The following is a 25435-nucleotide window of genomic DNA, read 5'->3' on the forward strand; positions in this document are numbered from 1 at the left end:
TTCACCTCCCTCAGGGACTGAGAAATGATCTGAAAGCAGCTTTGGATAAGATCGACCAGCAATACCTCAATGAACTTGTGGGCGGTCAAGAACCTGGAGAAGAAGACACACAGAACGATTTGAAAGTTCATGAAGAAAACACCACAATCGAAGAGTTAGAGGTAGTCTCCACTCCTGCTTGCCTCGTCCCCATCACAGCTTTCATTCCCTGAGCAGAGGATTGAGCCATCAAATTGTTCAGTTCAGGGCAGGCTATTGACTTTGGTCATTACAAAGGCCCTTCTTTTATTTCATGCTTTTGTTTATTCTCTCCCTTTTTCTCCCTCTCCGCTCACTTCTCCCTACTTTTCTGCCTTCAAAAGTAATCATTCTTATATGTTTGATATGCGTCCCTCTATTTGTTGGTGGTCTTTTAAAACCAGTAGTGCTTTGTATGCATGTGTTTTTGATTTACATAAATGATATTGTACTGTGAAATTCTTCATTCTGTTTTTTACTTTTCTTTTTTCCCCTTAGAACTATGTTTTTAAGATCCATCCCTGATGCTTTATGTACATCTAAACCTTTGCTTTTAACTGCTACGTAATAGTTCATACACTGTGACGTTGACTGCTTTTTACATTTTGTTCCCCCATAATGATGGACAACTAGATTGCTCCCAGCTCCCTAATGCCACAAACAACTTTGTGATCAACAATCTTGTACATAACCCCTATGGACTCAGAAGCAGGATTGCTGGATTTATATATATTTAACTTGTCTAAGTACTGCCAAGTTGCTCTCTAGAATGGCTGTACCAGTCTCCACTGCCACCAGCAGTGTGTAAATTTCTTGTCTCCCTGCCAATACTTGGCATTATCTTGCTTTCTAATTTTTGTCAGTGTGTTGAATGTGGAGTGATATATGTAATCTTGATTAAAAAGCAATGTTATATCATCTAAATATCTAGTTTGAACAAAAAATATGGTTTAGTTTAAAGCTCTTAATGCTTGCTTCTGTTTCCTTTCATTCCTGGCTGTTGCACGTGTTGCACTCTCTTTGAGACCATAATTGAAGAGGATGTCATTTTAATTGCACCAACACCTATATATGGACCCTAAATTTTATTGGAATAGTTGGTGTGAGCAACCAGTTCTGGGCTTTCCCCCCGACTCTTTTTAAAATAGTTTTATTGAGATAATCACATACCATACAATTTACCCATTTAAATTGTACAATTCAATTATTATATTCACAGGCTGGTGCAGCCATCATTACAATTATTTTAGAACATTTTTGTTCCCCTAGAAAGAAATCTCATCTCCGTTAGTCACTCCCCTTTCCCCCCCTTTTGTCTTTTGGTTCATAAAAAATAACGTGCTCTCTAAATTTAAATGGCAAATTGGTGGGGTTTTTTTTTAACTTATTTATAAATTCCATCAGGTTTTAAAATAGAAATTGAACAGTATATGTAATACAGAGCCATGTTTAGACTGGTGTATATTTTCAGTTGTTGCCCTTTACTAAGGAAGAGAGGCATTATTTTTCTTCAGGCATTGGGAGAATCTTTAGGAAAAGGTGATGATCATAAGGACATGGACATCATTACCAAATTCCTCAAGGTATGTACTTTTAAGCTAAGAAGGGCTAACTTCAGGAAAAGAGGACATTTTGGTTGGTTAAGAACTGTTCTTTTATTTTGGATTATCAAGGGTTAAAGCCTGGAAAGGAAACCTTCCATAAACATTTCTTGCATGTATACTGTTTATGATATTGCTATGCACTTGGATATAGAGGTTAATCAAAGAAAATGTACATTTACTTTCCTTGTGACACTTTTCTTTAAAGCTGACTCGTTAATGTAAACACACAGGTAAGAATCACAGCAGTGGAATGAACAAGAAGTTTGGGGAGTTCCTAACTTTTCTTAAAACACTCTAGGAGGTGGTGTAATAAGGAGGGTGTTCCAGAAGCTTTATGAGAGGTTGATAACAGTAAGGAAAGGAAGGAGGTAGAAATACATTGGCAGCGAAAAAACCAAACACACCAGTAACCTTTCAGAGACTGTTCGTTTTCTCAGTTCTGCAGTTAGCTGCCTATTCTTGCTATGGCTCGCTCATTCCATCTTTCTTCTCAGCATTTCTCTCTGTAGTGGTCTAGGTAGACTGTGTGCAAATCCCAGATTCATTTTAGCATTTATTCACAAACTATTTTTGTTCAGGCCAAGAGATTTAAATGCAAGAAATGCTTTTACTTGTATTTACATTTTAAATACAACACATTAGTCATCAAAATTCTGAATATATTGAGGATATGGCATGGAACTAGCTAGGGCATGGAAACTAATAGGAACTAGAATTTCCTCTTTGAGTGACAGCCTCTCCTTGTATAGGATATGCATAGATAATGCCCCTAGGGGAGTGTGTCCTCCTCAGCCTTCGCTGTTTCCCTCCCTCTAGAAAGGGTGCTCTTTGTGCACTTAAACCCAAGGAGCACTAGTGTAGTTTTCCAGGGTGGGGGTGGGTCTTAGTTTTTTATTTCTGTTCCTTCTTTTCTTCCTTCTCCTTTAGTCAGATGCTGTAGTGGGAATTTTTAATTGAATTATGGTCTCTTCTGCAAAAGTAGCAAGTCCAAATACTGCAACATCCTTGGAAGATTGATTAAATATCACAGCACGTATGGTATTAATGGCTGATAAATATAGGTGGGTTGAATTTTATGTAATAGAAATACAAGTAAAAGTTTATTTCTGTAATCAAATAATTACCCATGAAATCTGATAGTTCTTTTTGGGGGGAAAATGGATTATCTTGAGCTAGGAATAGGGAAGTTTGTGACTTGCCAAAAGTACTTCAATACATACGTGACAAAATAAGCAGAAATAGTTCATTAAATATTATTTGACATTTTAATCAGTCAAGAAATTTAATGTAAGGATGATAGTATACTGTGTTTTATGTTAGAAAACTTTTAAGCTTATTGAACCACTGGGTGGCGTTGTAGTCTAAATTTGTCCATTCTTTCAACAGTTTCTTCTTGGTGTTTGGGCTAAAGAATTGAATGCCAGAGAAGATTATGTGAAGCGCAGCGTGCAGGGTAAACTGAACAGTGCTACTCAAAAACAGACTGAGTCCTATCTCAGACCCCTTTTCAGAAAGCTACGGAAAAGGGTGAGATTTCTCGAAAAATGCTTTTATTAGCTGACTTTTAAAAAAATAGAATATATAAAGTTAGAATAAATGCAGCCAGTAACTACACTCATTGACTTCCAAAATTAGTTATGCTTTTCTTTTCTTTTCCAGAATCTTCCTGCTGATATTAAAGAATCAATAACAGATATTATTAAATTCATGTTGCAGAGAGAATATGTGAAGGTACATTACCATGTTGTGCATTGAAATTATGCTTAAGAGCATATCTAGGTTATGTATATAATGTTCATTTAGTGTGGCAGTATTTTACATAGGAGATTTAAGGGTAAATGTGAAATGAACTAGTAGTAAATAAAGCTTTTATTTTCTAATGTTTTGTCAGCTTTATTGTTAGGCATTGAATAATAAACTTTTAGACCATACTATATTTCTCAGTCATCTTTAAGGTCGGTCTGAAGGTTTCTAAGAGCATGAACGGATATAGGCAATGTTCATTTCATGAATGGGATTGAATTTGAAAGTTTGTGGATTGTTGATTATGGCTTGGAACAAATTTTCCCATGGAAACAGTTATGTAGATTAGTTTCCCAGGCCAGCTGTAAAAGCCTGCTTAATCCATAATATAGCTGAACTATTGTACTAATGATACAGTGGAATTGAACCACCCTTTATACTTGTTTCTATGAGAAAATGTTCCAAGTAAGGCTGCTAGAATTCCTCTCTCCCATTTCAGTACTGCGGCAATAGCAGACCCCGTGTAAGGGAAGGCTTTTCCCGTTGCTCCGTGTCTTTACTCCAGAATGGACTCTGGAAGGAGGTGGCCAAGGGGAAGAGCTCTGGTGTCCAGGCACTCCGGAGGTAGAGTTTAGAAAGGGGAGAACGGAGGGCTGTCAGTTGGTAGAGGGGAATAAGAAGAGAAGGGCCTGCTGCCCCAGTGGTGGAGTTTGGAAGTGTGGCACTGCTTGGTGGGCCATAAGCAGTCTGAGGAGGGAGGCTCCTAGCAACTGTGCCTCCCAAGAGAGTAGGAGTAGAGAATTTCAGTGCAAGAGTTCCAGTGACATTTCCGGAGCGGTAGACAGGGCTCTGACAGAAAAGTAGGAATGACTGCTTATTCCTGTCCTCTACTATCTGTATTCATAAGAAGGAGCCGCTGACGTTCCTGCACCCAGGAATGGTCTGCTTGATTAGAGCCTCATGCTAATGAGGGTAAAGTAGCGATTTTACTCCTCTATGTGAGAGCCGGTTAGCTTTCTCAAAGAAAATATTTTTATTTTATGGCTATAAGTTTTATTCTTAGATAGTTTCTGTTGCTTGCGTGGTTCTTTTTACTAAGGACAGTTGCATTGGAATGCATGGATAAGGTCATCATCCCTGCAAAAAGAAGTCAGATTACTTGCCTAATAGAGTGTGTGACTTTCTTTTTGTAACTTTTCTCATTCTCATATATGAGAATCAAGCGAAAGCCTATTTTGTATAAACTACAGAAAGAACCAAGAAACTTTAATAACCTATTTGGGCAGTTTTCTTTGGAAATTTGGGGAAACTAAATAATGAAATTTTTGTCAGTTAATATCCAGTGTTAAAATTTACATACATGAGAATCAGTGATAAAAATGTATATTTGCCCTTTTAAAATTAAGCTTTATAGAATTGAGTAGAGCAAACTCAGATTTATTGTCAGGGGAGTGAATAATCTTCAAGTTAGCCCAATTGTAGTACCTGATGTTTTTTTAAGTCAACTCTGTCTATTAATCACATTGGTGTTTGAGTTTTGAAATTAAAATCTTTTGAGGCCTGGCTATATAAGCTTCTCTGAAACTCGCAGGTTCTTTTAGAATTTACTTGCTTTCTGTTTTGTTTTTCTTCTCCTTTTTCTTCCTCACAGGTAGCTAGGCTTGGTTTAGAAAAAGAGCCATTTGTCTTCACTGGTTTTGTAGCTTTTATTTTAAGGTTCTTGGCAGGTGAGAGGTTTTGGGGGGCAAAGTGAAACGATCTCATCCTTTAGCTATTTGACTTGAAGGCCAGTATTTAATCTCTGTTTACACATCTGCTATGGACCCTATGTGATAGTCCCAGCACACAGAGCCCCCACTGCTTTCAGAGGTCTGGACTGCTGTGCAAGGAGTGGATCTAGTTTCAAGTTGGATTTTGAAAAACTAGTTAGCCTCTGTCTTCTATGTGACCACCTATGGAGAAGAATAGGTCTGAAGGAGACCCAAACTAGAGTTTCTGTGAGTGCATCACATTACCTACCTGGTAATTCCAAATGTGAAATGTATTACTTTCCAAAGCACAAAGGTTGCTAAGGAATGTTTTTTTACTCACAAAGTTAGCTTTTGTTTCTGTTTTTCCATGGACATTTGTGGTCCTGGGCAGGGCAGTCAGTCACCCCATATTTTAACTTCTTTTGTTTGAACAAGGGGAATGGTAATATTTTCAACATGCTCAAGAGAAGGATGAAAATTACATCATAAAGAGCTGTGAAATACTTGAAGTAAAAATTTAGACCAACACAATATTTTCACTTTTCTGATCTCTTCTTAAACTTCCTTTTTAGGCTAATGATGCTTATCTTCAGATGGCCATTGGAAATGCCCCTTGGCCCATTGGTGTCACTATGGTTGGTATCCATGCCAGAACTGGTAGGGAAAAGATTTTTTCCAAGCATGTTGCACATGTTTTAAATGATGAAACGCAGCGGAAATATATTCAGGTAAGCAGTTTGGAGGGAAAGAAATTGCTGTGGAAGTTAACATTCTCCAATTCCTAAACTGTGACTTTTGAGAGCTGGTGAAGAATTATAGCAAATAGGACATAGCATGGTAGGATGCAAGTCCACTCTCTATCAGTACTTGTAGTTAAGACAGCTTCACTGAATTTTTTTTAAAAGAACTTTTAAGTTTCATGTATGATTGAAGACAGGGTGAAGTGTTGTGCTTTAATTACCTTAGCGTAAATAAAACTATTGCAGTTCGCTTTGGGAGTTTATTGAAGAATAACAAATTGAGTATTTTGCAATAAGTCTCATTTTGTTATTTTCAAGGTAAATTTAACATCTACTGGCTGAAAACGTATGAATAGTAAAAATTTGGCTTTACTGAATATAATTTTTAGTAATGTATAGCAATACTTTTCTACATAAATAGGTCTAAAGCATTTATAGTTTATTCAAGTTATGCGTGCCTCACATAACTTGTTTGCACTGTTGTTGGGTTCAACTTTTCTTCGTAGGGAGAAAAAAGTCAACTGTAATCTAGCTTTTGCCAAATTGTCAGAAATCCCAGGTTGTGTCTGTATAATGACTTTTGCTGAATGTTATTCTAAAGCTTGAAGATGATACTCTGAAGTTTACTTAAAATGTAAAATTCACTTAAAATGCATAAAGTGCTTTCAGATTTTGTGCCAGAGAACAATCATTACCATATTCATGAATTATCTTTTTATTTGTATTTGAGTTCCAAGTGCTAAATGTTAATTTGTATGTCATGCTTTATGCCTTATTCATATATATTAGCATTTTAAAATATGATTTCAACCTGACTCACTAATATAAATTGTAGAATTTATAGAGTTCAAATATAGTTGTGGAAATTCAAAGACATTTCTATTTTTTAATAACCCCCAGTGGCTGTATTGAAGGCAAAAAGCTTTTAGTTGGGAAAAAAAAGTTGTTTGGCTTTGACAGTAGTAAACAGTTTCCAGTGATTACATTTGCTAATTGTGTTCAACTATCCCATGGCTAAACTATAGTGTGTATAAAAGTTCATATAATTAGATACATTGTGTTAAAGACATCATTTCTTTTTTAAACAATGGCATAATTTCCATCTCCCTGTAAACTGATTTTCTTTTTAGAAATATACTTAGTTTTTAAAGATTTCTGGTTTATTTTTAAAGATTTCTGGTTTATTTTGCAAGTTATATAGTGACCTATCCTCCCTCCATTGTTTTTCCTTTTTAACTATTCCTTTTAGAAAAATTCTCCTTTTTTCCCCAAGGTGATTAGGAAAAAATGGTGAACATAGTATATTTGAACTTTAGGAAAGTGTTTGGCCTAAACCCGATAAAATTCTTCTGGACAAATGTAAACATGGTAATACAATCAGATGCACTTAGCTTGTGGAGTGGGGAAGGCCATGGAGTACTGAATAATGGATACATGTCTCTTTGGGTGGATGCTAGTGATACGTCATGGGGTTCTTAGTGACCTCAATACTGTCGTGTTCAACATTTTGATGACTGATTTGGATGACTATTAAGAGGTATATTTATCAGATTTACAGACAACAAGAAACAGAAGTGATAGGGTGTGTGTGAAGGTGGAAAAAGAAGTTGGCATTCCAGAAGTTCTTGACAGACTGAAGAAAAGGGCAGATTCTAAAAATATAATATTTAGCAAGGATGTTCATAAAGAAATTTGGATGTAATAATCCAGTTTCTTGAGCATACAACGTGAGCAATGTGTATGAGAAAGAATTAGGGAATTTAGTGGACTATAAGTGCAATAAAATTAGTAAAATTAGTAGTATGATATGGCCACTGGAAAGTCTAATGATAGCTTATGCTATATTATTAGACATAATAATTTAGTGTATGTTCACTCGGGTATCCCCAGAGTCTAGAACAGTACCTCACTCATGGTGGGTGTTCAATAAATATTTAATGTTTGGATGAACAGTATAGGACAAGAGAGATGATAGTCTTGATCTTTTTCTAGTCCTTGAGAAAGGAGGCTCTTGGTGAGGATCTGGGCACGAGAGCTATAGATAATGGAAGAGCGTTCTGGTGGAAGATGGATTAACTTGTCCCATATAGTTAAGGACCAATTAAGGTAGAGGAAGGAGGATACATTTCTAATCAGTGTAAGTTAAAGATTTTTTCTTTTTTGAAACTTTTTATTTTGAAATAATTATAGACTCACAAGAGATTTCAAAAATAGTACGAAGCAGCTTTTGAACAGGCAGAGTTGCCCTAAGGTAGGAGTAGGGCCGCTTTGGAAGATATGGGGAAGATCCCTACCACTTGCTCTTGCAAGTATCGAGGTAACTACTGCCCTTTCTGGTCCTTCGATTGCTCTCATTCTTCTCTGCCATTTTCCCTGGAGGCCATTGCTTAAACCTAAGGTAGCAAACCCCCATGCCCATGACAGGTAACAGGAGAGCTGAGTGTTAAGAAGCGCCTGATCTGCTCTCTGTCTTTTGTTTTCCTGCTTTTCACGTAGGCACAAATAGAAGCACTATGTCGTTTTCCTCTCAGCTCTGCTGTAAGAAAAGTAGACAGTGCAAGTGCAGTGTGAAGCGTCAGCCGACGCTTAGCCTCAGGGTTACTGGAGTCGCTGGAGCTCGTTGTTACCTTGTAGGAATGTGGTTCCAATGTTGCTCCATCTTCTGTTTTTTTTTTATCAGCTGCCAAAAAATCTTAATTTTTTTGAAAAAACGGATGCTTCTATTTTTAAAATATTGGCACCAAAGTTTAAAAAATTAGCATTGTGTAAGGCCAAACAAAATGCCAGTTTTTGGTCTGTGTCTTAAAATAAACCCATAGTCCAGCTCAAGGCAAAAGAATGCTGCCACCCCCATGGTAGAGTTTTATGAAATTCTTGGTTACAGTTCACAGAGTAATTTACTAAGCTGTCTTTTGACTCCCTCTTATTACTTTGGTATTTAGGTGAGGTTGATTTGAATTATCCTTAAAAAGGGACAATTTAAATATATCATTTGAAGTTTAAATCAGGGATTGACAGACTTTTTCTTAAAGGATCAGGTAGTAAATATTTTAGATTTTGCCCTTCATAGGTCTCTGTCGCAGCTCTTCAACCCTGCAGTTGTAGTGCGAAAGTGCCAGTGGCTGTGTTCCAGTAAACCTCCATTTATAAAAGAGCCAGGTGGCCTACGAGCCGTGATTTGCTGACTCCTGGTAAATGTATAAACCCAAACCTTTTCTATGTTAAGATATTTGCCGAGGAGGTAATTGTGAAAGTCATTTAATAGGGTAATTATTTCATGTTAAATTGAGATATTATATCTCAACGAACCTCAACGAACAGTGTAGCACGTGACATATACTATTCTTAATTGTACAGCTCAGTGATTCTTGATTTATGTAATATTTTCAAGACATAAAACAGGATCTAGATAATAGAACATTTCTAGCAGTTCCTGAAAAGTTTCTTTTGTGTCTTTTCCCAGCTTACATCCTCTTCTCGTCAAAAGTAACCACTAGTCTGACTTGTGTTGTTATTGGTTAATTTTGCCTGTTCTTGGATATCATTTAAATGGAATCTTGCGATGTATAGAATAATTACTTTTTTTATTTAGAATTACTGCTGAGAAATACCTGTTTTATGAAATACAGTAGAAAACAATTCAAGGGGCTATTTTACTATAACGTGATTTCATTTTTGGGTTTTATGCAAATCTCTGTGGAATTTAAACTGTGAAAGTTGTTTGAAGTGTTCTCTTTCTCACAAAAATTAAATACACCACAGGGAGGGTTTTCTCACCATGCAGATCAAAGAAAAATTGTATAGCTTATTAGCTAGCCTCAAATCCAGGGTTAGATTTAAATTGGTGGTAGTAACTTCAAGGACTTTGTTCATTCTGCCAAATACAGATGTAACTTTTGGCCCAGATTTAGGTAAAGCTTCTTTGACACAGCTCACAGGCAGCTCTTGATTATTTAGAAACTTTATAATTCAGTCATTTCAAGACATCTCGAAAAGGTTCCCATCGTGGGCATTCTTTACTTGTCGGTAAAAAAGAGAAGGAAGAAAGGCTGAAATTGACATCAAATGGCTCTTTGCCCTCCAGATCCACTCTCCACCCTGTTTCACCTTGTCTCGTGCCCCAGAAACCTGGCTTTTATGAACAACATTGACAGGCTCCCTTCCCCTCTGGCTTCCGATTGGGGCAGGCAATGAGAGGGACTCGAAGGCATTTTGTAAGTGGAAGAATGAGTTTGGGGTATTGATTTCCCTGGCTTCCTCCCTGTAGAGTCACTGAGGGTTGAGTGCACCCCTCTGCCCGAGGCCATAGCTTCTCTCAGGTGGCTGTCTCCACACAGCTACCCCTCTACAGGTTCAGTAACCACTCTCCTCCCTTGCCCCTTTATAATATAGGCTGGCCGCGGCTTCCTGGTGTTGCCAGCTCTGGGCTATTGTACTCTCTCTTATTGGTCCAAGTCCTGCCCACTCCTTTGTCAAGTCCTTGGAACTGCTACATCAGATTATGCAGTCTGAGTGTGCCCTTTGTTTCCTGCTGATATCCTCCCTGATACATGTAGATTAATTGGTCTGTGTACTGTGTAACAACACAGATTTCCTTGGGGATTAGAAGATTAAGGAATAATATTCCAAATAATTTTTCTTAAGCTTTCGCTGTTAAATAAGGCAAAATGTCCTATAATATTCTTCTCTGGCAAGTTCTTTTCAGTAACCTTAAGTTTGTAAATTCCCTAGTAAAGACATCATTCCAACATTTTGTCAGTTATTTCAATTCATATTTCAAGTTTTGGCATATTTCAGCATTTGCCAAATTTATTTGTTCATGAAACATTTGTAAATTTATAATATATTCATGTATAGCCACAAGTGGTATAACAGAAACATTCATTACTGCAGTGAGTGATCACAAGTTGATCCATATGTTGAAAAAACAACGTTATGGTTGGTTGGTAAACTCTCCCTATGCATCAAACTCTGCATCACACATTTGTGGGGCATGTGGCTTCATGCTGCCTCCTGGCATTCTTGGCTATGATAAACCTTTTTTATTTTTTTTTTTGATGGGGAAATTGGCCTTGAGCTAATATCTGTTGCCAATCTCCCTCTTCTTGCTTGAGGAAGATTGTCCCTAAGCTAACATCTGTGCCAGTCTTCCTCTGCTTTGTATGTGGGACGCCGCCACAGCATGGCTTGATGAGCAGTGTGTAGGTCCACTCCTGGGATCCAAACCCACGAACCCCGGGCTGCTGAAGCGGAGTACGCAAACTTAACCACTATGCCACTGGGTTGGCCCCTAAACCATTTCTTAAAGGCACATTATCCTGTGAGGACCAACTGTCTACCCATTTAATACTTCCAGGCATATTAAAACAAATTTTTAGAGAAAAATACTGCTACCATTTATCTTTCACATACATCACTTTTTAATATCACACAACACCAGTGTGCAGTAGATACACATTTTGAAGAATGCTGATCTGAACTGTGCTGTGCTGCTTCTTAGCTGCCAGCTTAACTGATAGCAAATAGACATTCTGGTTGGGGTATTAAATCTTGTATTTCTCAGCCTGAAAAAAAGATCACCCTGGACTGTGAAAGCCAGGTGGTTAAATAAATGAAATCTTCCCCCAAATTGGTCATTTGGTATAAATTTTTACTTAAATTAGCAAGTAGGCAAGTGCTGTTTTCAAAATGGACTTATCACTTGTAATTGTAATTTCTTGTTACTTTCCATGAAATGATGAACCTTTAAACTGGAAATATGTTCTCTTACAGAAAACAAACATTCAGATAGATAAAAAATGACAGCAGCCCTCTGTTGCTTACCATTAACTCCAAAAGCAGATTGAGTTAGTTCCAAGTTGTCAGTTTTCTTTAATTTTCTGTTAAGTCCTGCAGATACTGAAAATTTTATACATTTGGTGCTTGGAATGGGACTTTTCATTAGAAGCTCTGTGGAATTACCTTTATCTGCCATCATTCCAAGTGGCTAGATCCAGATCAGTTATTTAACAGTGTAGAGTGAGTTATTTAAATGAATTCAATTTTAATGACATACTTATGTAAAAAGAATTCCTGTAGACAATTTTTGAAGAATTGGCCTTTTTATGCATGACTGTGGATGTTAGTTGAAATTGTGGAAATTAACTTTTAAGCATTAAGTACACATTTTTTGAACATCATATTTCAGGTCAAATGAGTACCTCTTTAGTCTGAAGTTAGAATTAATTTTTAACTTAAGTATCTCAGGTTAATTCATTCCTTTATTAGAACTTTGGCAGTTCATTGGCAGAATTTTAAGTAGCTACATACAAAATGTCACTCAACTTATCCCTTATTCTTCACAAATGGATCTGTGCTTTCATCTTCAAGACTGTCTGAGAGTGTAGACTAGTGACAGGTACAGAAATAATTGATTTAATAGAATTGTCTTCTTTAAACTTAATAAAAAGATTACTTAAAAACAAAAATATTTTCCTCAAGTCCTATTAACTAATGATAGTTTATAAAAGAAAAGGCAAATGTAGCTAAAGAGTTGTGATAGTAGTTTGGTCTGGTTTTAAAAAGTTTTTGTTTTCTGCAATAATAAAAAAAAAATTGCTAATTTTTTTTAGTGGATGCAGATTGATTGTTTTAATGGTTCATTGATTTCTCTGGATATAAATACACCTCATTATCCAGGATTTGTATCCTTTGTCACATGCTTTGATATATCAAACTCTATCTGTATTTGATATTTTTATAATTTATCTAGACTATTCTGTAATGCTTTCAATTCGATTTTTTAAAAAAAATTGTGAAATACACATAACGTAAAATTTACGATTTTAACCATTTTTAAGGGTAGAGTCCATCAGTTAGACTTTTAAATGCAGAATATTTTTGTAGAGAAAGTTTCCAACATGAAAGACAGAGACCAAAACAAAAACAGAAAAAAAGTTCAGAGAAACAAAGTTATAGTATAGGGAACAGAAAAAAACCCCTTCAATTAAAAACTATAATTAATATCCTTAGATAAGGTGGTAGCCATGAAATAAGAACAGTATGCACAAAAAGAAAGTCAGGGAATCAAAAGGAGCTCTTAAAAGTGAAACGTAGCAGAAATTTAAAAATTAAAAGGGTCAGAAGATAAAATTGAAGAGATCTTGAAAGTAGGGAAGATAAAAAAATGAGGGAGTCAGTCTATAAGTTTTGCAACTACCATTCAAATTCCAGGAAAAGGACAACAGAGAAATTGAAGGGTAAGAAATAAGGAATTAATGCAAGAAAACTTCCCAGAGCTGAAAGACATGAGTTTCTAGAGTGAAAAGAAGAATTCACTGAATATGTAGCAAATGAATAGGAAAGATCTCACGTCAAAGCATAATATAATGAAATATTGGAGGGTGAGGATAAAGAGATTTTTAAATGTTTCTCGAGACAAGAAACAGATCACTTACAAAGGCTCAGGAATTAAAATACCATCATACTTCTTATTAACAGTACTGGAAGCTGGAAAACAGTGGAGCAGTACCTTTGCAATAGCAAGGGAGATAATTTCCAACTCAGAGTTCTGTTCCCATCCGAACTATCAGTCAGGTGTGAATATAGGCTAGTGATATTTTCAGACAGGTAACATCTCAAAAATGTGACCTCTCAGATACCTGTTCACTGGAATCATTATCATCATAGCTAACACTAATGTAAGTGCTTACTGTCGGCTTCTCTTCAGCACCTGAGAGCGACAATACAAGGTTGATACTGTGATTTCCCTGTTTTACAAGTGAGGAAACCGAGGCATAGAGAAGTAAGTTCCGGAGGTCACACAGCTCTTAAGTGGTGGAATTGGGATTTGAACCTGGGTAGTCTTAACTCCACTATGTTGTATTGCCTCTACATGAGGATGTGCTCCACCAAAATGAGGGAAACAAAAAAGATCCAGGAAGCGACATCCAGCACAGGAGGGGACAAAAGGAATTCCCAGGTTTAAGGTGAAGGGATGCTCTAGGATGGTAACAGTATGAGGAGGTCCGGAATTCAGTTGGTCTAGATTGAACAGATGGCTCCAGGAGAAACCTGGAACAGATATATTACCCGATATGTTTGGTTATATTGAGAATAGTCTCCCTGTTGGAGAATGAATTAGTGATATCTACACAGAAAAGCAAAAAGATGGGGAAAAATATCTATGAAAGGAAATGTTGTCATAATACACTATGTCGCTCTGCTTTGAACACTGTTCGTGTAGATATTATGAGGTAAATCTTCAATATTGAGTTCACTAAAAATTGTGATTTGGGGAGGATGGGGAAGAGAAAGTGTGTTTGGGCGTGTGCGTGCACGTGTGGGGCCAATGGGCGTGGTGTAAGAGTTAAATCTTCAGCTTTCATGGTAGGAAGTCAGTACGTAATATTTGATGGAGAAAAATTGAGTACTGTCAGTCAGTATTGTACTTAGAAATATGTCAATAAATACCACAAAAACCACTTTGGAGATTTGAAGTGGTTGCCTCTGGGTGCTAGAATTAGAGATTGGAAGGAGTGAGGCAGAGGACTGCTGTTATTTGATATAAGAGCTATTTTTCTTTATAACACCGTACACATAAAACATGGAATTATCCTTGACTTTTCTTTTTCTGCCCCAGCCCATATCCCATCTGTCAGCGAACCTTGATGGTCTATATTCAGAGTATATCTGGAATCTGATCCCTTCTCACCACTTGCACTGCTGCCATTTAGGTCCAGCCACCAACCTCTCTCATCTGGTTTATTGCAGTGTCTCCTCTCTGGTCTCTGAGCTTCTCTCTCTGTCCCTCTTCAGTTTGGTATCTGCACAGCACCCAGAGTGATTCAGATAAAATACAAACCAGGTTATGCTGCTCTCTTGCTCAAAGACCCACTGTGGTTCCCTAGTGCATTTGGAGTAAAAGTCCTTCCATTCGCCCCCCACATCCACACACACTCCTTCCCTGCTTTATTTTTCTCCATAGTACTTATTATCATTTATCGTTAATAGGTATTTGACATCTTCATTTGGTTTCTTGTCTGTCTTCCCTTCTTAGAACATAATCTCAGGGAGGGTGGGGATTTCTTCTGTTTTATTCCCTACTGTATTCCCAGAGCCTAGAACAGCACTTGGCGCATAGTAGGCACTGAACAAAGATTTATTAAATAAATGTATTGCGTTTATAAAAATAAAAATTATATTTAAAAATACCACCAGTTTTGAAGACGCTATTTGCAATAAGCTAAGCAGCTCATTGTCTTACTGGCTTAAGCATATGCAAGCAATTTGAAAACAAAATCCTGAGGGATCTAATTGAAAAGATTTGTTTCTACTTGGAAAATAACCATATGCTGTCCTGAGATTACGCCTCTTTAAAAATCTGTGCTGTGTACTATCAATCCTTATTGCAAAAATTTATCGTACTGTTGTGAAGTGACTGTTTATGCCTTGGACTGTTGAGTTTCACAACCTTTTGGCAGCTAAGGTTTCAGACAGGATACTAGTATTTATTTTTAAATCATAAATCTGCTTAGTGAGGGTAAATAAGCATCACGAATATCTTCTATGAGAAGCAAACACCTAAGATTCCAATTCTTATAAGGAGAATTCCATCCAGCAGTCTTCATATCAGTTTCCCTTTTATTTGCTCATAATAATTCTTGCCATGTTTTGCTGCTGACTAAAGCTATTTACATTTCATCAGGGTGTTCTGTTTCTTAGCTTTGCCTCTCTTCTATTCCTTCAGGAAACTGAAGATGCCAAATTAGTGATATCACATGTATTTCCATGACTACAGATCACAATTCTGCATACACATGATTTGAATTCACGGCAGGAGAAGCTGGACTATGAGAAGGAATGGTCTTTATTCTAAAGCAAATACCTGATTAGCACAGGGAACAAAACAAAAAAAAAAAAAAGGGAAGCAAGGCAAATTACATGGCCTTTCTTTGCAAAAGTCTTTTTTCTTGGAAATTAGCTGAAAGATAACCCCCCTACACACTCCTAATTCTTAAATGGCAGAATATGGACAATCTTTGAATCCACAAAGGACTTTAAGTAAAACGTTTGAAAGTCGTTTTTATCTGAAGTTGAATCTGTTAGATTATAGCTCAGTTCATAGAAGTAATTTATATTTGTGTTGTCTGCTTACTATGGGACCAAAGAAATTTTGCAGGGATTTTTCTTGTTGCTGTTTGTTTTTGGTGATTTCACTGAGCTTAAGAGTTGAGTACTTAGGTAGAGTTAGAGTTCTCCATGCCTGATGGTGTTCTAGGTACCTGTGCATCAGCAGACATTTCCAGACGACTTTCTACTGTTCCTCCTCAGACTTCCAGATGTGGTCTTCTGTTGTTGGGTTGTCTGATTATAGCCACGTACTCTGCGTTTACCACTAGGACATGAAGATCTTTCTTTTAAGAGCAGATGATATTTCATTGTATCATTTTGAGGAAAAAAATGAATTTTAGAGGAATACTACATAAGTACCAGGCAGTGTGCTATGTACACTTCCATATTCAATATATCTAATACAGGCTTGAACATAGTCAACCTGTGGCCTGTGATAGGATTTTATTGTTCTTATTATTGTGATAGGAACTGGATGGTTTCATTTTTGTGAACTTAAGGTGAGAAACCTTAAAATAATTTGTGCCAAGAATTGCTTTGGAGGTCATTAAAATTAAGTGCTGCTGTTCTTGGTTATTGTTGTTTTTAATAATTAATCAATATTGCTGTAGATGTATAGATTTCAGTAAGACATTTGACAAAGTCTTTCCTTGTAAACAAGGATATTTGTAGTCTGGCAGATAAAACATTGAATAGGATTCATTGCTGATTTCAAAATTCTTCCCAGAATTGTTCTAGAGAGATCTATAGTGGCATGTGGCAGGTTTCTGCCCTTGTCCCTGGCCTGTTTGTGAATTTGGATAATGACTTGGCATGTTTGCTCAGTGGTAGATGCGAAGGCTAGAGGAATAACTGAAAACGAAATGCCAACTTGGGATTTTACAAGATCACAGCCTGAAGAATGAGTTGAGACAGAATGAATTTTAATAGTGGATAGTTCCTGTCATCAGTTAAAAATAGCACTATAAAGTTATAGACTGGTTAAGAAGAACTGGCCAAATTGCAGAAGAGAAAGTAAGCACTTGAAATTTGTGAGATCCTGGGAATTAGCACCATGTGTTGTGGTTGTCTAACAAGAACCAAAGGCCATGGTAACAGATGCCCAAGGTACAGAAAGAACAAAGGCAGTCCAGTAGTCCTAATACTGAATTCTGCAAGACTGGCCAGGTCACATTTGGAATGTTGTACTCAGATTTTACTATTAAGTAAAATGTTTTTATTGTGTAATATTTGGTACATACAAAAGAATGCATGTAACGTAAGTTATGAAGTAAACAATAGAACAGGTATGTAAAGGCCTTAATCCCAGCTTAAGAACTAGAACATTCTGAGATCGTGGAATCTGTATTTTCTTCCTTTATCCCAGAAGTAACAATTATTCTGAATTTACGTTTGTTATTTCCTTGCTTTTTCAAAAACAGTTCTACCGTGTTATGAGTGTATTTATAAGGAAAATATTATTTTTTAACTTGTTTAGTTTTATTAAAATGGTATTATACTGTATGTAGCCTTTTGCCACCTGCTTTTTACATTCTAAGATTCATGTATCTCATTTGTTCTCAACCAGACTTCCTCATCTGGACCATAGAACACGGAAGATGATTTGTGCCTATTTTAGTGCCTATTTTTTCATTTCTCTCAAGGATGGTACACATGTAGCATCCTTTTAGATATGTAGGCGGGGAGTTGTCTTGTTACATACAATGGATGCTTTAGGCTAGGGAGTGGGGCTTAATTCTCTATCGGAACCTGGTGGAGAAGGGCTGAATTGTTACATGTAGCTCTAGTTAATTCATTTTTACTGCTGTAAAATGTTCCATTTGTGAGCATGCTAAAGCTTATTCATATATTTTCCTCTGTGGACAGTTGGGGCATTTCTTTTGTACTTTTGATGTTGTTATTGTCAACAATGCTGCTATGACCATCTTGTATGTATCTCTGGGTGCACATGAGTAAATGTTTCTCTAAGTATACATCTGAGTGGTATTGCTGGGGACTGCTACATTTTAACGGGGACATTGGTGAACTGGAGTGAGTACAGAGGAGGGCAATTAAAAATAGTTCAACCATATTATAACCAACCTTTTCCTTATTTTTCTTAGGGATTGAAGAGGTTAATGACCATTTGCCAGAAGCACTTTCCGACAGATCCATCAAAATGTGTGGAGTACAATGCACTATGAAATCGGTGTATGATGTGTAAATAACAGTGAGAAACTTAAGGGAGCATGGTATGGACTTCTGGAATTACCAACAGGAATGAGGGAAGAAGAAAAATGGAGTTTCTAATCTCTGAGTTCTACTTAATGCAACTCTTGGTCTTACGAACTATGTTGGCTCTTATATCACATCTGACTGGGAACTGATTTTTGTGTTCTGCTTTTATTTTAAATAGTCGAAAACTTAAGTTCTAAAGACTTTTCCCCATAATTTAGATGTGTAGACAACAGTCACAGAAGGGAGTTTAATAAAAATGACTTTCGCATTAGACCGGAAAGTTGCAGTTAGATGATTAAAAAGGAACGTTTGAAGAGAGACTTAATTATTTCTGTAAAATAAGGTAATTTTCATATTGTCTTTTATGTAGTATTTATAGAAAATATTTTTATATATTTCAAGAAAAATATGGAACCATTTAATGAAACTTTATAGTCCTTAAATTTTGCTGAACTTTTGCCATCTTGCAATAGAATTTAAATGTAAATGTTATTACTGTTAACTCAAGTGTATTTTTCTTGCGTTTCAAAGCTTGCTTTTATCTTCTAAGGAGTGTAAATTTTAGTATTTGTCATCTCTTGGGACAGATAGAACTAACAGGAAATAGAAGTTTGAAAAACAAAGGTGGTATATTATACCAACAAAAGTTCAAATTAAGTATCCCCAGCATCAGGGTTCAATGTAGGGAAATGGATTGTCAAGCCAGCCAAGAATGGGGACGTTTTGGTGCTGCCGGTTCTTCCTAGAATAGGACTGCCTGCAAGTTTCATCCTCGTGAGACCTGTGGTGGACTGCTATTCCCAGCTTCATTCGGCCAGCAGAAGAGAAAGGTACCAGTATTGTTGCCACTGCCTGAGACAGTAGTTCCTGGGTCTGATTTTCCACAAATGAGGACTTCTTCTGAATCTTGCACAGTGTCATACCCAGACAATTGTGATGAATCACTGTGCTTTAGAAGTTGGAGGACTCAGTTAATAGAGGAAGGTGGGTAAATGGACTGTTGCCTGACCAGGTGGAGTGGCGGATTCAGATAGTGGTAAGAGTGGAGGCTCTGAAGTCAGAACTTCCTAGCTTCAAATTTCAGCTCTCCACCCACTAACTGTGTAACCCTGAGCAAGTAATTTAATCCTTCTAAGCCTCAGTTTCCTTGTCTGCAAACGATAGTTATTAATAGTAGTACATACTCATAGCAGCATCCTTGTGTTTAAGTGAAATAAAATGCTTAGCACGCTGCCTGGCAAGTAATATGAGTTCAGTAAATAATAGTTGTTGTGTCCTTGTTGTTGAAGCTAAAGTAGCTTTGACGAACCCTGTGGTCAGGGGCAGTATGTACTCACATAATGAAAACAACAATAATGGTGGTGTTAGCAGCAACGGCAGTAACAGTGGAAACATTGATTACGTATCATTATATCTGGGCTCTGTGTCTGCTTCCACTTTCAGCCAGTTCTGAGTTTAGAGGGCAGAGGATGTGGTGGGAGCTGGAGTCAGCTGAGTTAGGTGGGTGTAGATTCACAGTCACTTATTCTGGCCCCTCTTGGGAAGCTCGAAAGCCAGTTTTGGCCCCTTGTGGTCCATGGCCGTGCCTATCTGATTGTTTCTGCTGGCCATTTGCATGATGGTGGCTGAAGCCCGCTGTCCTGAACTTTTCCTCACTCTCCACCCCACTCTGTACTTTGGAAACGGTTTTTTTATGATTAAATTAGTTAGAAATTAAGGGGGAGCTTACTATGGCAAATGAGAGACAGACTTTCATATAATATGACAACACTCTCGACTTCTGTTATGTAGTCTTGTTGTATAGGATTTGTTTATAAATATTGTTGAGTGAATACTCCCCAAATTACTTTTTCTTTATTCACCATCAGGCCACAGCATGGTAGTCAGTTAATTTCATGTTGTCTTCCCATTTGCTGTTAGTTAATATTCCACATAATGCAGAAACTTCTAAAGTTGACCGGTATGGACAGATGGTTTGAAGAAAAATATTGTAACACATTCTACCGTGCTGGATAGAGGGAGGCGGGTTCAAAGATGTAGACCCCCTCACAGAAGAAGTTTTCCATTTCCCGAAATTAAAGATCTTCACATGACTGCAAATAATCATGTGGATGTATGAAAAAATGACCTCCCACATTCTCCAAATCACGACAATTTTAGTTCAGCAGATAATACATATTTTTGTTTTTAGCTGTTTTTAAAACAAGAAGGGCATATCTTTTTAAATCAGTCACAATTCTGAAATAACTGTGCTTCCCTTGCTTCCTCCCCACCTGCCTAGACTCCTATCCCAAGGAGTTGTGTCTTTCTGGATTCAAATTTAGTAAAACACTGGTTTTCCCTCGAGTAAAGACTGCATTTGCTGGGAGTATTCTTGCCAACTGCAAAGATAGCGCAGTATTTTTTAGCATTGCAACACAGAGCCTGCGGCAATCTGGAAGTCATGGCTGTGAGTTCAAGTCTTTGTGGAAAATTAGGAAAATAAACCTGAGGCCAAAGATAATTTGACAGAGAGAGAGAGAGAGAGAGAGAGAGAGAGAGAGAGAGAGAGAGAGGACGGTCCGTATCTTGTAGGAAGAAGGGGGAGGCCCTAGGAGACCAGAGCTTGGAAGGCAGCTGTCACTCATAACAACTTAGGGATTTGCTATGGGCTCTCAACTCTCCGTGGAAATTCAGAGGACTAGGAAGTAGGATGGATAGCAGTACGACTTTCAGACTGCTCTGGGATTTGACCTCAGTAAATACTTTAGAAATACAACTGTCTTTTTATTCGAAAGAAAGTAATAATTTATTCTGAAAGTAAACAGCTTAGAAAAGACTCAGCGTTGCAGAGTCTTTGGTAGGTTTGAGTTTGAGGATTCCTGTCACTGGCTCCTTTTCAGCCATGCAATAACCCCCTTCAATGCTTCTTAATATAGAAAGGTAGTAGAACTAAGTGGGGCAGTTTCCATGAGAGAGGAGCATTAAGTTGAGATGTGGGTATTTCCTTTGTCTGAATATCCTGAAGAGCATAACTTAATGGATTGTGCCGCCTCCCTCATCCACCCTCCCCCAGTATACTCCCATGAAGCCCCTGGAAGAATAACTTGATCCCATAGAAATTTATGGTATGGAATCGTCTTGGGAGTCTTGAACTGAAAGCACTTTCTCACGGCATATTTATGTAAGAGTTTCCAGCTGTCCAGAGTGTGAGGAGCCAGCTCCAGTCCCCCGAGGGTCACTGTGGGAACACTGTTATGGCAACTGGTTTTCATCACGGACTCTGCGGCTAGATTGGCTGAACTATAATCACACACTAGTACTTCAATGGTTAACAGTAACCTTAAAATCTTTTGAAATTTAAAAATAAGTTCTGGTGGTATGGAATAAGTAGAAGGAATGCACTGTGGCTAGCAACAGCAGCTGTGGTGTGAGCTGACCTCATTCAAGATTTTGGAACCGTGCTCATTAAAAAAAAAAAACTTTTTTTGCATCTACCAAAACAGTTTATTATGGAAGCATTGATTACTTATTTTTCTCCATTGTAAACTCTGGGGTACCTTATGGAACTTGCTTAAACTAGTCCTTGTGTTGCTGATAATGGTTACTCTGTTTACCTAGGCCACTTCCTTTTAGTTTTAGTTTAGTCTTTCCTCCCTGTCTTTAAGCACCAGCTTTGAAATAATTGTCAGCCTTCTCAACTCTTTTTCACAGCATTCAAACTTAACACATACTTTAACGATGGAGAGCAGGTAAGAAGTTTTGAGCTTCTTTTTGAGTGTTATTGGTGATCTCAGATCCATTCACTGAGGTTCCCACCGTGCCAGTCGAGTCCTTTGCACAGTCTGCTCTCTCTGCCTTTCTGAACTCCCAGTTTTACAACTTGACAAAACCAAACAGCCTTTGCTCTTAAACTGCTCTCCCTTTAAGATTGAGGAGAAATTGTGAACCATTGGTGGTGTAGTCTGAACCTGGCTTAGAGCTTCTGCCATCCTGTGAAACAGGAAAGTTAAAGCTGTACTTTTGAAACTTTTTGACCATAACTCACGGTAAACAATAACAAATGCATGGAGACCCAGTATTACATACATATATGCATGTTTAACTGAAATGAAAGCAAGGAACTTACTTTCCTGTTCTATTTCTTTAAAAAATATGCTGGTTGTGACTCTTTAAATTGGTTTATAACTCATTAATGTATTATGACCAGCAGTTTGAAAACCACTGATGAAAAGGAATCATCGGCAGAGTGAAGGAGGGAAATGACCTGGTGGATGAACTGGGCAAAAGACTCTACTTCTTTTCTATTTTTTTAATACAGAGATGTAGAGATAATACTTAGCTCTCAAGGTTAGTGTGAAATTTAGCAGATTACAAAACCTCGAGTACTTCAAATGTTAAATATTTCTGAATCAATAATTCTTAGGTTTCAATCGAAGAGACTTGTCCATAGAGGGAGAGAAGAATAACCAAGACAGCAGCATATAAAACATCTGTAAGAAAATTGGCCGCGTGGATAGGTGACCACCTTAGGCTGGCTGTAAACTGTGTAAAGCAAGATTAAACAAAGTATTATAAAATAAATGGGAGGTCAGTTAAAGTCTGAGATAGGGTTGAGGCAGAGAGAGATACAAGGACTCCAATTTTGAGCATCAAATATCTGTGGAGGGTTTGTTCAGCCCTCTGAAGATTATTTCCTAAGACTCAGGTAGGGCTAGTTTACATTTCTTTTAATGTAAATTTTTAATTGAAGTATAACATATATATAGAAAAATGCACAAATCAGAAGAGTACCATATCATGAAAAATTTTTCAAAGTGAACATCTCTCATAGTAACTAGCACCAAAGTCAGGAAAGATAATGTTATTAATGCCCTGGAAATCCCTTCATGCCCCTAGTCACAGCCATGGTCCTGGTTTCTAACATCATGATTTTTAAAACTATCTTCATTGATATATAATGCACATACCATAAAATTCACCCACTCAAAGTATATAATGGTTTTAGAATATTCAGAGTTGTGCAACCATCACCGTAATCTAAGTTTACAACATTTTCATCTCCCCTAAAAGAAACTCTATGCCCATTAGAAGTCACTCCCCACATAGATTAGTTTTGCATGTTTTTTAATTAGCTCATTTATGAATGGAGTCAAACAGTAACTGCTTGACTTCTTTTATGTGTTATTTCTTATGGTTTCTGACATTCATCCTTGTTGTGTGTAGTTGTGGTTCATTCATTCTCATTGCTGTATCCCACAGTTGTATCCATTCTACTGTTGATAGACACTGAGTTGCTTCCAATTTTTGTATGTATGTTGTGTATATGTTTTTTGGTGAATATAAATTTCTGTAGGGTATATACCAAGGTGAGAAATTTCTAGGACATAAGGTATGCATATACTCACCTATCGAAGATGCTGTCAAAAGAATTTTACAAAAGGCTTGTACCAGTTTACACTCCCACAAGCAGGATTTGAGAGTTCCAGGTGTTCCACATCCTGGCCACACTTGATAAATCCTCTGTCATTGTCATTTTAGCCCTTCTGGTAGGTTAAAATGGTATCACAGTGTGGCTTTAATTTGCATTTCCCTGATGACAATAAAGCTGAGTACCTTTTATATATGCTTCCTGGTCTTTTGGATATTACCTTTTGTGAATTTCCTGTTTGAGTTTATTTTTGTCCATTTTTAAAATTGAAGTGTCTGCATTTTTCTTACTGATTTATAGTTCTTGATATATTCTGGCTATGAGTCCTTTGTTAGATATATGTGTTACTGATACTCGCACTCTGTGGCTTGCCTTTGTGCTAGGTTACTTTTTATGCAAAGGGGAAATAATCTTGTAACTAGCTCAGATACAGACATAACCTTTGTCAGCTATCTTTGTCACCTAGATTTTATAAAAATCAAATCATATGTCAATCTTAACGTAATTTTTCTTTTGTTTAATGATTTCATCATAGTAGCATGTCTAAAAGTATAGAATTTGAGAGAAGAGGAAGTCGTGAGTTTTTGTATTTTTAAATGAGTATTTGTACATTTTAGTTTTATTAGACGATTATTTCATTTAAGATTTGGCCATTTTTATTCTTTGGGTGTGCAAGTTTATATGCCATATGTGTGTGGTGTAGACGCTGCTAGTTGTTTACACTGTTTTCATTCTCCTCTTCTTTGCTAATAGAACCCTAATTTGTTCAAAGCTGCAATGAAAGCAGTTAAAATGACTTGCTCTCCTAGGACCTGTTAGGATTGGTTATGTGACGTAGTTCTGCCAATAACATGGATAGAAGTCTATTGGATGGTACTTCCAGGAAACCTATTGCTTTTCTAAGAGAAAAAGAGAGACTTAGCTAACAGACATATAGCCCTTTTTCTGTTCTTTCTTAGAAAGTAGTCATGGTGCTTAAATGCTTTGCAGCCATCCTGCAGTCTGACAACGAGAGACATACGCTAAAGATGGCAGAGTCGGTCCTTTGATGACATCGTGGAGTCATTGTACAAACCTTGAATTGCTTTATTAGTTAGGTTCTCCAGAGAAAAAGAACCAATAGGAGATGGAGATATATATATATTTAATTACAAGGAATTGGCTCGTGTGGTTATGGAGACTGAGAAGTCCCATGGTCTGCTGTCTGCAAGCTGGAGACGTGGTAGAGCCAGTGGTAGAGCCAGTGGTATAAATTCCAGTCTGAATTCAGAGGCTTGAGACCCAGGAGAGCCGATGGTGTAAGTCCCAGTCTGAGGGAAGGAGACCAGTGTTCCAGCTCAAGTAGACAGAGAGAGTGAATTCCCCTTACCCTGTTTTTCCCTCTATTTGGGCCCTCAACAGATTGGATGAGGCTCACCCACATTGGGGAGAGCAATCTGCTTTACTCAGTCCACCAATTCAAATGTTAATCTTATCCAGAAGCACCCTCACAGGCACACCCAGAATAATGTTCAACCAGACATCTGGGCCCCCCGTGTCCCAGTCCTGTTGACACATAAAGTTAACCGTTACAGCTGCCTTCCTCTGGGCCTCATGTTCTGTGAGAACGATGTTGAGTAAGCTCCCACAGTTGTGTTCTCATATATTCTGCTGAATTCAGTTTCCAAGCAATATATACGTTACTCACATTTCTTGGCTTTCAAAATCATTGAGGCTCGTGGCAAGTATGTTATGGTACTATGAGGTCACGTCTCCCTCAATTGAATAAGATCCGACTTTGCCACATCTTACTAAGATATAAATAAGTACAACAGCATTCACTTGAATGGGTTCTGTTGAAAC

General features: G+C 37.4%; 1 protein-coding gene across 4 annotated transcripts in view; it reads left to right on the forward strand.

Moving 5' to 3' along the window:
* PRPF18 (pre-mRNA processing factor 18) overlaps positions 1-19414 on the forward strand; it is a 91367-nt gene extending 71953 nt beyond the window's left edge. For 2 of the 4 annotated variants that reach the window (XM_058532446.1, XM_058532447.1), the window contains exons 5-10: positions 15-161; positions 1533-1601; positions 3009-3149; positions 3282-3353; positions 5689-5844; positions 18069-19414. In XM_058532446.1, the coding sequence (XP_058388429.1) occupies positions 15-161; positions 1533-1601; positions 3009-3149; positions 3282-3353; positions 5689-5844; positions 18069-18149 (666 nt within the window). In that variant the 3' untranslated portion in view covers positions 18150-19414. Of the gene's footprint in view, positions 1-14; positions 162-1532; positions 1602-3008; positions 3150-3281; positions 3354-5688; positions 5845-13564; positions 13640-18068 lie in introns of all 4 variants that reach the window. The other 2 variants (XM_058532448.1, XM_058532449.1) reach the window with 2 other exon arrangements.
* The last annotated feature ends 6021 nt before the right edge of the window (positions 19415-25435 follow it).

This window comes from Diceros bicornis, chromosome 36, assembly GCF_020826845.1.
Source record: "Diceros bicornis minor isolate mBicDic1 chromosome 36, mDicBic1.mat.cur, whole genome shotgun sequence".
In the NCBI taxonomy this organism is placed as follows: Eukaryota; Metazoa; Chordata; class Mammalia; order Perissodactyla; family Rhinocerotidae; genus Diceros; species Diceros bicornis.